This window comes from Pipistrellus hanaki, assembly GCF_964339955.1.
Source record: "Pipistrellus hanaki genome assembly, chromosome: 4".
Taxonomy (NCBI): Eukaryota; Metazoa; Chordata; class Mammalia; order Chiroptera; family Vespertilionidae; genus Pipistrellus; species Pipistrellus hanaki.
Window position 1 is genome coordinate 96,573,827 of NC_140506.1, and position 13,445 is coordinate 96,587,271.

General features: G+C 49.8%; 1 protein-coding gene across 1 annotated transcript in view; it reads left to right on the forward strand.

Annotated features, from left to right (window-relative positions):
- Positions 1–758: 758 nt before the first annotated feature.
- Positions 759–13,445, forward strand: part of LOC311622199 (integrin alpha-M-like) — a 41,841-nt gene continuing 29,154 nt past the window's right edge. The window contains exons 1-7 of the mRNA XM_084883103.1: positions 759–874; positions 2,381–2,486; positions 5,022–5,125; positions 5,417–5,487; positions 5,616–5,733; positions 12,516–12,646; positions 13,094–13,239. Coding sequence (XP_084739229.1) covers positions 790–874; positions 2,381–2,486; positions 5,022–5,125; positions 5,417–5,487; positions 5,616–5,733; positions 12,516–12,646; positions 13,094–13,239 — 761 coding nt within the window. The 5' untranslated portion in view covers positions 759–789. The remainder of the gene's footprint in view (positions 875–2,380; positions 2,487–5,021; positions 5,126–5,416; positions 5,488–5,615; positions 5,734–12,515; positions 12,647–13,093; positions 13,240–13,445) is intronic.

Consider the following 13,445-nt stretch of genomic DNA (forward strand, 5'->3'; position numbering starts at 1 on the left):
AAAAAATCATTGGCTTGGGGGTGACATTAGCAGTTTGGTGTTCCATAGATTTCATGAAAGGATGTGCCTGAGTCTTTGAAACAGAAGCAGACGTGACTAGATGGAGCGTGAGGCTATATCCCAGGCGAGGCATCATTCACCACTCCTCTGCCGGTGGGTCCTGAGGCTGACCCAGAGCTTCAGGATGAAGAGCAATGCTGCAATGCACCAGCTTATACGTCCGCTTTGATTGTGCTCCTGAGCTGTTTGTTCCGATATCTTCTTGGAAGTGAAAGTTCCTGGGCACAGGGTTTGAGGTATCATTATTATTATTATTATTATTATTATTATTATTATTATTAAAACAAAGTGATATAGATCTGAGTCTGAGCTGTCCTTATGGGTGGCTACAAAGGAGGGCAATTCTGGCTGAAGGGTGCTCCTGTCTCCTTGGGCAGGAGGGCAGGGCATTTGGCAAAGTGTGCTTTGGGGGAGACCCAGCGACCCACCCCCACACTTGTGAGGTCTGTGTTCAGGCTTAGAACACGCGTTCCGGGAGGCAGGCCCTGAGGCTGCTTGGCTTGCTTTTCACATGCTTTCACAGCCCAGAAGCTGGTGGGCAAACAACACCTTTGAAATTGTGACCTTTCTGGTTTGGGTTAGGGAGCTGGGCGAGGTGGGGAGGTCCTTAGGGTGGGAGGGAGCTGAGTGTGACCACAGGAGGGAGGTCAAGGGCGCTATGTGCTAACTAAGCCCCCGCCCTCTTCCTTTGAGTCTGTAGCTTATTTCAAAAGCGACTACTTCTCTTTTATGCCCTTCCTGGCTTTGGTGATGCTCTCAGTCACAGGGTGCCTGCTCTCCCCGGCCATGACCCGCCGAGTCCTGCTCTTCACAGGTGTGCCAGGGGCTGGGGCTGGGAGGTGAAGGGTGAGGAGGAGGGGAACTTATGAGTTGGGAGTAGAGAGAAGGGGTGCCAAATATCACAGAGTTAGATTGGGGAGAGACATAAACGATTTGGGAGAGGATAGAGATTCACAAAAGAGAGGAGAGTAGAGCTAGACCGAGATGAGATAAGCAGAGAGCTTGGAGGAAGGACTGAATGCATAGGCTGTGCAAGGGGGCTCGGCTGGCCCCTCCGCTGCACAGACGAGGAACCTGAGACTAGAGAGGCGACAGGACGGGCCAAAGTGTGCACAGCAGGTACCGGGTCCTCTTCTCGGAGGGTCTCTTCTTGGATCCCACCTCATCACCACTTTGTCCCCAGCTCTGTTTTCTACGGACCCAGGTGTAGATGTTTGTTGAATGACGGGTGGATCAAATGATTTAAGTTTGGTTTCCCTGTATGCCTGTGATTTGTGGAGAATGAGCCAAAGACCGGGAATGAAATGCTTGAGGGTTGCCTAGGAAGGAAATTGCCTAAGGTGAGACTTTAGGAACTTGGTCTTGGGCAAATCAGCAGGGTGGGGACATAGGGTGGGGCTCAGAGAGGGGCTGGAAGCCCCCGTGTGGGAGGGCTAGGCCAGGGTCAGCAAACAGGTCAATGGGCATAAGGCAAAGGTTCCACCACCGACTTGTAGAGCCTGGGAGCCTTGGGTTGCAGAGGGACGTTTGTAATCGGTTCATGCTCCGGGACGCTGATTTAATCCCAGTGGAGTGAGAAATGTTATCTCCCCCAAAAAATTTCCCTGTGTCATTAGCAAATTTATATATCAAAGAGTGTACTCTATTATTATATTTTTAATCTCCTCAATGAAAAATTTGTGGGAATGCATTTGTTTCCTTGTATATAAGCACCTACCTATATAATACTTATATAATATCCTATATAATAATAATATGAAAATTGACTGAACAGTAGAACAACCGGTCACTATGACACACAGGGGGCAAATGCTCAATGCAGGAGCTGTCTCTGGTGGTCAGTGAGCTCCCATAGGGGGAGCACCGCTCAGCCAGAAGCCGGGCTCATAGCTGGCTAGCACAGCAGCGGTGGTGGGAGCCTCTCCCCCCTCGGCAGCAGCATGGAGAGTGGGCCTAAGCCATCAGTCGTACATCCCCTGAGGGCTCCCAGACTGCGAGAGGGTGCAGTCCGGTCTGACGGATCACCCTCTCTGAGTGCACGAATTTCGTGCACCAGGCCTCTAGTATAATATGCAAGTATTATATAAGTTCATAATATACTCTACTTGCCTATGGCCCACAGAGCCTAAAATTTTACTATCGGGCCCTTTGTGGAAAAAGTGTGCTGAGCTCTGCCCAGGCTCTGAGCTGCATGTGGGAGCCCCACATCACCACCCTGGGTGAGGGTGAATCCCACAGGAAGGTGCACGGGGCAGGGGGCGAGCTGCTGTCTAACTCCGTGCTTCTCTCCTCCTGACCCTCACCCCTCTTTTCCCTCCAGCCTTGGCCTTATGTCATGGGTTCAACCTGGACACTGAAAACCCAGTGGTCTTTCGAGGGAATGCCAGGAGCTTTGGGCAGAGCGTGGTCCAGCTTGAGGGATCCCGGTAAGGGCCCCCACATTTCCTTTGTCTTTTATTTTGTTTTGTTTTTCTTGGTTTATTTTTGAATAGCTAATACCAAGGAGTATTATCTATTACTATATCTCCCACACTCCTTTCTCCCAGTTCCTATCCCACGCGGGTTTACACATTCCTCCCCCACCCCCATTACAGTTTATATTCAATTTTATTTTGTATTAGTTTCTGGTGTACAGCGTACACCAGCACAGAGGTGAGACAATCATATACTTTATTAAGGGTTTCCCTGACATTGCCAATACCCACTGACACCATGCACAGTTATTACAATGTTATTGACTATAGCTCTATGCTGTGCTTTACATCCAGTGACTATTCTGTAACTACCAATTTGTGTTTGATCTCTTTACTATCTTTAGCCAGTCCCTCACCCTCCTGCCCCTCTGGCAATCATTAATCTGTTCTCTGTTCCTATGAGTCTATTTCAGTTTTGTTTGTTTAATTGTTTTGTTCTTTAGATTCCACATGTAAGTGAAATCATATGGTATTTGTCTTTCTCTGACTGACTTATTTCACTTAGCATATTCCCCTCTAGGTCCATCCATGCTGTCACAAATGGCAGGATTTCATTCTTTTTTATGGCCAAGTAATATCCCATTGTATATATGAACCACAATTTTTTATTCATTGGTCTATTGACAGGCACTTGGGTTGCTTTTATAGGTTGGCTATTCTAAGTAAATAATGTTGCAATGAACATACTGGTGCATATATTCTTTCCAATCAGTATTTTGGTTTCTTCTGACACAGACCCAGAAATGGAATCACTGGTCATAAGGCAATTACATTTTAAACTTTTTGAGGAACGCCCCCCCCCATACTGTTTTCCACAGTGGCCGCACCAACTTCCATTCCCAACAACAGTGCAGGAGCGTTCCCTCTTCTCCGCATCCTGGCCATCACTGTCGCGTGTGGGTGTGTTGATGGCAGCCATTCTGACAGGCACGAGAAGATATCTCCCTGTGGTTTTAATTTGTGTTCCTCTGATGATTAGTGACGTTAAATCTCTTTTCATGCCTCTTGGGCATCTGAATGTCCTCTTTGGAGAAGTGTCTATTCAGGTCTTTTGTCCATTTTTAAATTGAAAAAAATTTTTTTGATGTTGAGTTGTATGAGTTCTTTATAAATTTTGATAAAGATACTCTTATCAGATGTATCCTTGGTGAATATGTTCTCCCATTAAGTATGTTGTGTTTTCATTCTGTTGATGGTTTCCTTTGCTATACAAAACTTTTTAGTTTGCTCTGACTGGCTTGGCTCAGTGGATGGAGTGTCAGCCTGTGGACTGAAAGGTCCCAGGTTCAATTCCAGTCAAGGGCATATACCTTGGTAGCAGGCACATCCCGAGTAGGAGGTGTGCAGGAGGTGGCTGATTGATGTTTCCCTCTCATCGATGTTTCTAGCTCTCTATACCTCTTTTTAAAATATATTTTTTAAAAACACAACTTTTTAGTTTGATGCAGTCCCATTTGTTTATTTTTTCTTTTGTTTCCCTTCCCTGAGTAGATATATCAATAAAAATATTGCTATGAGAAATGCCAGAGATCTTACTGCCTATCTTTTCTTCTAAGACTTTATGGACTCCAGTCTAAGATTTATATCTTTAATCTGTTTTGAGTTTATTCTTGTATATGGCATAAGAAGGTGGTTGAGTTTCATTTTTTTGCATGTACCTGACCAATTTTCCCAACACCATTTACTGAAGCGACTGTCTTTACCCCGTTGTGTGTTATTGCCTCTTTGGGATGTGTTAATAGACATGTGTTTATTTCTGGGCTTTCTATTCTGTTCTGTTGATCTATGTCTGTTTTTCTGCCAGTTTCTTCTGAGCACGCCCGCCCAGTGCTGCGGGCCGTGAGCAGCAGGAGCTGGGCGTGGGGCTTTGGTCTATCAGCTTCCTGTGGAGGCTTTCTCCCCACATGCCGGTGGACATCTCTTCTCCAGAGATGGAGGAGTCTGTGGTCTGCTGGCTTTCTGGCCAGGCCAGGAGGTGCACAGTGTCAGTGCGACCAGAACCTTTTTCTCCCCTTGTCCTCCCCTTCGCTTCTCTCAGCGGTGACTCTCCTTCCTCCTCGGTCTGTGGCAGGAGCGCCTCGCACAGCAGCGGGCAGCTCAGGCGGCAGGACCCCGGCTTAACCCTCGTGTGTCGTTCTCCCCACGGACTCCAGCCACAGAACCCCTGCGGCTTCTGTGGCCACCCGTTTCTCACAGAAGGTGGAAGTCTGAGCAAGCAGAGTCCTGGGAAAGAGTTGCCCCGCTTTGTGCTAAGCAGCGCCACCAGGTGCCCGAGGAGAGCAAATGGGACCTTCTGTAAATGAGCCCTTTGCTCTGTGTCCTCCGGCCAGAGTTAGCCTCTCCCAGGCTTTCTCTCTGAGCGTCTCTAGGACTCGCAGACGCCGTGCGGGCTGGCTCCCACTCCCCGGCAGGACTTCGCCTGCTCTCCTCCCCCCACGTGTCCATTTCCCCAGGTCCCGTGGCCATCTGCTCCTGCTCTGCCTGCAGGGTGGTGGTGGGAGCCCCCCAGGAGGTGAAGATGGCCAACCAGACGGGAGGCCTGTACCAGTGTGACTACAGCACGGCCGCCTGTGAGCCCATCCAGCTGCAGGGTGAGCCCCTCCCTAGGCCGGCCGGTCCTGCGAGGCACGGCCCTGCACTGGCCCGGCACCCCCTTCACTCCCTTTGTTCTGGGGGAGGCTCTGTGCTTGGGGCCGCTGGGGTCAGCTCCAGTCTCTGTGTGGTAGGGCGCCTCTACCTCCCGCACCCCCGGGCACTCCTTTCCCATGACCCGGTGCCCCCTTGGCCTGCCAGCCTGTGTCCCCAGGTCGAGGTGACCCCTGTCTAGCTTCTCTCTGGCCCTTTCATCTCCTGACTGTGACCTTGACTGTGTCTGTCCTCAGTGCCCCCGGAGGCGGTGAACATGTCCTTGGGTCTGTCTCTGGCATTTGCCACCAACCCTTTCCGGCTGCTGGTGAGTTGCCCTGGGTTACGCAGGGTCTGAGGGGAGGCGTGGAGACCTGGGGCTGCTGGGGCTGGGGTCTTGCAGAGGATGGAGATGTCGGGGTAAAAGGACAGTGCCCCCCACACCCTGCCTTCCAGGCCTGCGGCCCCACCCTGCACCAGATGTGCCAGGAGAACACCTACCTGAACGGCTTGTGCTTCCTGTTTGGATCCAACCTGCGGCAGCCGCCCCAGCGGTTCCCCAAGGCCCTGCGAGGTAGGCGGCGTGGTGTCCAGTGAAGGTGGGCAGCAGAGGCTGGAGGCAGGGCAGCCTGGACTGGGGCCGCTCAGAGTCTGGAGTGTGACTTAGAAGTCTAGGTGTAGAAGGTTCTGAGAAAGAGAGACAAAGAGAGGGAGAGAGAGAAAGAGAGGGAGAGAGAGAGAGAGAGAGAGAGAGAGAGAGAGAGAGAGAGAGAGAGAGAGAGAAAGAGAGAGAGAAAGAGAGAGAGGAGAAGAGATGAGAGGAGAGGAGTGCTAGGAGAGGGCCAAGTGCTAGGGTCTTGAACTTCAAGAAAAGTCCTGATACGGGCAATCATCTCTGTAAGGTGACATTCCAAACACTGTCCTTAGAGTCAGTGCATTGTCTCCTGGCCAGAGGCTCCGGAGCTTTAGGTGGTGAGGCCCCTGCCCACCTCTCCCCCCCTTCTCCCCCTCTTCTCCAACCCCTTCTCTTTTCTCAGCCCTTCTCCCACCCCTTCTCCCACCCCTTCTCTTCTCCAACCCCTTGTCCAGCAGCTGCTGTGCTCTGGCCACACTGGCTGTCTTTCTTCTTTAAGAACCGCACCCAAGGGCCCTGCCTCCATGCTTTGCGCTCACCGCTCACCTTTCCTTCAGTGTGGCCTGCTCTTCCCCAGCCCTCAGCTGACAGCCCATTAGCGCCATCTCAGCTCCAATGGCCTCCTAGGAGGCCTTCCCTGAGGGCCTTTCTGGCCAGCCCCACCCGGACTCCCTGCCACATCGCCCAGCTACCTTCCTCATGTCTGCATTTCCATTTTCTACGGTTTCTCATCTGCCCCTTCCTCTGCAATGTCGGCTCCATGACAGCAAGGCTGTTGCCTAGCTTGCTCACTGCTCTATGCGTTTGTATTGATTGCTTCATAACAAATTCCCTCTGAAGGTAGCAGCTAAAAACAACAAGATTAATTATCTTGCAGCTTCTAGGAATCAGGAGTCTGGGCGTGCCCAAGCTGGGTGCCTCTGCCTAAGGCCATGGTTGGTAAACTGCAGCTCGAAAGCCTCCTGCTGGTCTTTGGCCCCTTGAGGGTGGCTCTTCCACAAAATACCATAGCCTGGGCGAGTCTATTTTGAAGAAGTGGCATTAGAAGAAGTTTAATGCCACTAAAAAAATTTGGCTCCATAAGGAATTTCAGTCGTTGTCCTGTTGCTATTTGGCTCTGTTGACTAATGAGTTTGCCGACCACTGGCCTAAGGCTTGCTCATGAGATGGAAGTTAAGTTGTCACACCAGAACTGTTGTCTCATCTGAAGGCCTGATTGGGAAAAAGCCACCTCCAAGCTCGCTTCTAGGTTGTTGCACGGAGGCCGGGGGCCTCACTGGCTGGTGGCCAGAGGCTCCCCCTAGCTGTTTGTCACAGGGACCTCCACAGCGAGCAGCGAGCACCATCGCAACTGGCTTCCCTCAGGGTGGGGATAAAGACTGAGAGAGCCGAAACTGGTTTGGCTCAGTGGATAGAGCCTCAGCCTGAGGACTGAAAGGTCCCGGGTTCGATTCCAGTCAAGGGCATGTACCTTGGTTGTGGGCACATCCCCAGTAGGGGGTGTACAAGAGGCAGCTGATCGATGATTCTCTCTTATCGATGTTTATAACTCTCTATCCCTTTGCTGTAAAAAAAATCAATAAAATATATTATATATATATAAAGACAGAGAGAACAGAGAGCAGGCACCTAAGCAGAAGTCACGGTCTTTTCATAAACGAACTTCAGAAGTTACAGCTCAGAACTTCTGCAATTTCTTCGAAGTGAGTCAAAAAGTTCCGCTGAGCCCGGCCGGCATGATTCAGTGGTTGAGTGTTGACCTAAGAGCCAGGAGGTTAGAGTTTGATTCTGGGTTAGGGCACATGCTTGGGTTGCAGGCTTGATCCCCAGTGTGGGCATGTAGGAGACAGCTAATCAATGATTTTTCTCTCACCATTGTTGTTTCTATCTCTCTCTCCCTCTTTCTTCCTCTCTGAAATCAATAAGAACATATAAAAAAAAAAAAGTTTAGCTAAGCCCTAGCTGGTTTGGCTATATGTGTAGAGCATAGCTGTGGACTGACGGGTCTCAGGTTCGATTCCAGTCAAGGGCATGAACCTTGGTTGCAGGCTTGATCGGGGCCCATGTGGGTGGCAACCAATCAACGCATCTCTCTCACATTGATGTTTTCCTCTCTGTGTCTCTACCCCCCTCCCTCCCAAATTTTCTAAAAATGGAAAAATATCCTCAGGTGAGGACTGACAACTCACTCAAAGAGAGTGTCATTCTGTACAAAAAAATAAATAAAAAATAAAACTCAAGAGGAGGTGCCTGGTTCCCCAAACACTTGTGATGGAAGGAGCGAGGGAGTGGACCTTTTCTAAGCTGCTCTCAGCCGCTGCTTCCTTTCATTGCCAGGGCGTCTTTTTGCTCGTCTCCACGTTGGCTCTGGAACCCAGGGCAGTGTCCTCCGTGTAAGTTTCTCCCCCTTATGTCTGTTCCTCTCACTCCGCCCTCACCGGAGAGCTGCCTCCTTCTCCCCAGAGAGAACCACACTGCAGGCGGGACCTCCCTCCAGGCCCCTCTCGGAGCCCCACCCTCCTCGAGGGCACCAGGCACCTCTCATTGGGGTTGGAGGAGGCCCTGCCTAGGCCTCAGAGGTTCTTTCACGCCCCCAATCTGGGGCTCCTGTGGCCAATCATTCATTCCCTCAGGGACTTTAAATGTCTCCCATTCCTTTCATGGAAACCTGCTGCTGATACCTGCATCTTAGACACAATGAAGGACTACACTTTATACCGACATAACCTTCCCCTCCTGCTCGCCACCCAACCCCCCCCCCCCCCCCCCGCTCCCCTTCCCTTCACCAAACATCTTCTAAGGGCTTTCTTTCTCTGATTGACTCCCTCTCCCCATGTCCTGGCCTCTCGCTCTGACATCTGGCTTCTGCCCATCCCTGCACAGACCGTACTTTTGCAAATGGCATCTGTGACCCTGAACGGCGAGCATCTTTTCTGTCCTCATGGTCACTGGCCTCTCTAAGGTGACCCGCAGACCTTCCTTCCCCACACTCAGCCTCAGGGGACCCACACCCTCCACTCCCCTTGCCTTCCTGCTTCTCCCCTCCTTCCCTTCTGCCCTGCTTTCCTTGCCTGTCCTGCCTGCCCTCCTGCCCACCTGCCCTGCCTGCCCACCTGCCCTGCCTGCTCACATTCCCCACCTGCCCTCCTATTCACCTGCCATGTCTGCCCACCTGCCCTGCCTGCCCAGGGCACCGGTGACAGTTCCTCTTCCCTCCATGTGTTCTTCCTGCCTGACGCCTCCACTTCTGTGGCTTCAGCTCCCATCCTCACATCTCTCTCTTTGGTCCTCACTCTCAGGAGCTCAAGACTCTTCTTTGGAAACCATTTCCTGCTTTAGAATCTGATTGTTTACTGGTATTTTTTAAATTCTCATCCAAGGATATGTCTATTGATGAGAGAGAGAGAGAGAGAGAGAGAAAGCAAGAGAGAGAGAGAGAGAGAGAGAGAAAGCAAGAAAGAGAGAGAGAGAGAGAGAAAGCAAGAGAGAGAGAGAGAGAGAGATCTGAGAGAAACATTGATTGGTTGCCTCCTGGGGATCAAACCCACCACCTGGGAATGTGCCCTGACTGGGACTTGAACTCACAACGGTTTTGGTGCAGTGGGTGACACACCAAGCAACCGAGACAGTTGCCTGGCTTTGCTTGTCTGTTTGTTTGTTTTTAAAAAATATATATTTTATTGATTTTTTACAGAGAGGAAGAGAGAGGGATAGAGAGTTAGAAACATCGGTGAGAGAGAATCATCAATCAGCTGCCTCTTGCACACTCCCCACTGGAGATGTGCCCGCAACCAAGGTACATGCCCTTGACTGGAATCAAACCTGGGACCTTTCAGTCTGCAGGCTGACCCTCTATCCACTGAGCCAAACTAGTTTCGGCTGCTTGTTTGTTTTTAAAAAGCCAATACTTTTTGGGTAATTTTAGTTTTTTAATGTCCTACAATAAAATTGACTTTTTTTTCTTCTTTTAAAAAATAATGTATTTTTCAAGTACTGTTGATATAGATTATATTAGTTTCAGGTGTACAACACAGTGATTAGGCATTTATATGTCTTATGAAGGGATCACTCTGATAAATCTCTTACCCATCTGACATCATACATAGTTATTAGAATATTATTGACTATTTTCCTTTGCCCTGCCTTACATCCCCATGGCTATTTTTAGGGTAGTTTTATGAATTTTAAGAGATGTATCTATTTGTGTGAAAACAACATGAACAGGATATCAGAGAGCCCCACGCCCCCTTAGAAAATCTTTCTGCCTATATAGTCAGTTGCCTCCACCCTTTCACCCCTGGCCCAACACTCACTGCTCTGCTCTCTGTCACTATATACACATAGTTTGTCTTTTTAAGAATGTTACCTACATGGAATCATAACCTTCTGAGTTTGCTTTGGGATTCACTCACATTGTTGTGTGTGTCAGTAGTTCTTTCCTTTTTATTGCTGAGTGGTATTGCATTGCACGGATTTCCCACAGTCCCACTCTCCGATTCACTCATCGAAGGACGTTTGGGTCATTTCCCATATTTCACATCATGAATACAGCTGCTCCAAGTCTTCCCTGCTACGGCAGCCTTTCTACAACATAAAAACATCATCTCTCTCCCTTCCCTAAGAACCATCCGTGGCTCCCCACTGCCGAAGGGGTAAAGTCAAACTTCTTTCTGGATAGAGAGGTTCTTTCCAACTGCTCTCTGCTAATGTCACAGCCCCGTCTCCATCTCCCTCATACCGGTTTACCCGGGTAGTTCCAGGTCCATGATGGGGTTCTGCCAGAATTCTTTGAGGCCCATCCCCTTTGTATCAGTCGGGGTCTCTACTGGGACAGGTGGCACACTCCAGCTAAGATAACTCAAAGGGACTATTTACAAAGGGACTAATCATAAAGATGTGGTAGGGTCTAAGCTACTAGGGACAGTCCAGGAACCCAGGGCCAGCAGAGCTGTCACCACCCCTAAGCTGATAAGACAAGGAGGGGGAAAAGTCACCGGAATCCAGAGGAGAGGAAGTGTGTGGAGCGGGCCTCCTTGAGAGGAAGGGCGATCTACTGAGGGACACAGCCGGCTAGAGCAACCTTGCAGGGAGGGAGCCAAGAGGATCTCACTTTCCTCCCTCCCTCCAGTCTCCTGGGGAAGCTCCTGACTGGGCAAATCCAACGAGAAGCCAGAGGGTAAGAGCCCTGTTGCTCTGGACCATGTGGGCCACTTCTCCCAGGCTGCGGAGAGGAGTGGGGAGTGAAAAAGTAGATTTGGGGCTGAGGGCAGAAGGAAGAACATCCAGCAAACCTTTATAGATGCTATTCCTTCCCCCGCCCCAATAACTTTTTTCTTCCATGATATTCCTGGAAAATTATTTCTCATTCTTCATGAGGTAGCTCTAATGTCACTTCTTCTCCTGACTCCCTTGGGCAGAATTAACCAATTGTTTTTCATACTGCCGAGAACCCAGTCCAGCATGTAATAATTACAAGAGTCAAACGGTTGATGGGACTTGGGAGGCTCAACAAGGGTGAGCCACATATGTAATTTACTTGTTGGAAATGGCTAAAAGGCACTTCCCCCTGTTACGGGCGACCCGAGAATGACGACCACCAGTCAGCCAAATTGGAATTTAATAAGCCTTTATTACGAGTCCGGGCTCACGTCTCAACTGACACAGGAGTGAGCAACGGGAGCCCCGACTCACTCTAAGCATGCTACATTTATCCCCGTCTTAGGGATGCCTGGCAGATTATGATTGGCTAAAGTTTTAATAAAGTAAGGTCAGTTATAAGTTATAGAAAAATTCCACTAGTACGGTAACATTTAAAGTTTATACAACACCTGGGGTGGGGGTTTATTTTCAGCTTAAGCAGTCTGTGTTTGACCAGGTTTGGTCTGTTTGTCCTGCCTTGCGGCTACTGAAAACAGGACATGCCTGCCTGGGGGTTGAGCCTTGCAACAGAACTATTTTATGACTAACAGTTATGCTACATTCTTTGTTGTGGGTCTGGTTCCTTCCCTGGCCTGGATTCCTGCCTCGACAGGGTCTTGGTAGCCACAACACACCAAACATGAATAGGATTTTTAGCTGCTAGACAGCTCAGGGCATTTTATTGCCTCCTGTTGCCCAAACACCTGAACAGTTGTAGGCCATTCCCCAAACTGATAATGCTTCTGTATTCTACCCTTTGATACCTTACCCTTTGAAGTGTATATTTCCACCTGGCCTTGGGACAAATTGTGTTGAATAAAAGCTTGGATCCTTGGTCAAGGAAGAGTCTTCAGTTCCTTTTAGCTGAAGCTCCCCTGACCCCCCAATGTCTTTCAAAAATATCTTTCGTCTTTGGACTCCTTTTTAATAATCTATGCACAGCCCCTTTCTCCAGAATGCTGAACCCTTTGAAAGGCTGGGAAAAGAACCCCGGCATTATGGTGCCCTAACGAGGGACACCAACACATTCCAATTTGTCCATATTTTTATTTTAAAAATATGTTTTAATGGATTTTTAGAGAGAGAAAGAGAGCCCATTAGAGGAATAGAGAGAAACATCTATGAGAGAGAAACATCATGGATTGCTCCTCCTGCATGCCTATTACTGGGCAATCAAGCCTACAACCCGGGCATGTGCCCAGATTGGGAATCAAACCATTGACCTCTTGGTTCATGGGTTGATGCTCAACCAGCAAGCAACATGGGCGGGTACCTAATCACTCTGCACTCTTTCCATGGTCCAGAGTGCCCCCGGCAGGAGAGTGACATCGCCTTCTTGATTGATGGCTCTGGCAGCATTATCCCAAATGACTTTCAGCGGATGAAGGAGTTCGTCTCAACTGTGATGAATCAGTTCACAAAGTCCAACACCTTGGTGAGGGCCAATGGGGCGGTTAGGGAACAGCCCATTCAAGGCTGCAAGGACATAGCAACCGACCACCGCTTTCCTCTCCTCCCTCAACTACAGACTTTGACAAATGGTCAGTCGGTTGTGGTTTTCTTCCATGAGTCTCCTTCTTGCTCTATCTGGGTGAAGCCTCAGTACTCCTCCAACTCTCTGTAAAGTGGGCAGCTCTGACTGTTGGATAGGGGTTGGCATGGGAGAAACTCCGTGTCATCTCTGCCTGAGTTCTAGTACTGAGAGCTGATGGCAGGTGTCTTTCCTGGTGGGGCAGAAAGAGGGGGGCAGTGTAGGATTTGGAGACCAGAGTGCTTTAAGATTTCTGCAGGGCTTTCTGGGAGATGGCTGGGGGGGGGGCAGAGGGAGGGTGGTGGTGGAGGCCTCCTCTTCTTTGGTGTAATGCCAGGTCCCCGCCCCCAGTTCTCTTTGATGCAGTTCTCTGATGCGTTTAGGACGCACTTCACCTTTAAAGATTTCAAGGCTAACCCGGACCCGACGCTACTGGTGAGGCCAATCAAACAGCTGGAAGGGAGGACCCACACAGCTACGGGAATCCGCAAAGTGGTGTAAGCTCTTTTTGCTTGGCATGTGAGCAGGGGTGACCCTTTTAGCTGGGTTTTGAAGGATGAGAGGAGGGGCAGGGAGGGAGTAAAGGATATTTCTGGCTGAGGGAACAGCATGCCAACGTGTGGAGGAGGGACAGTTCATGACAAAACAAGTTGTGAGTAAAGGTGGGAGTGAAGGGGAAAGTGAGAGGAAGGCTGGAGGGAGG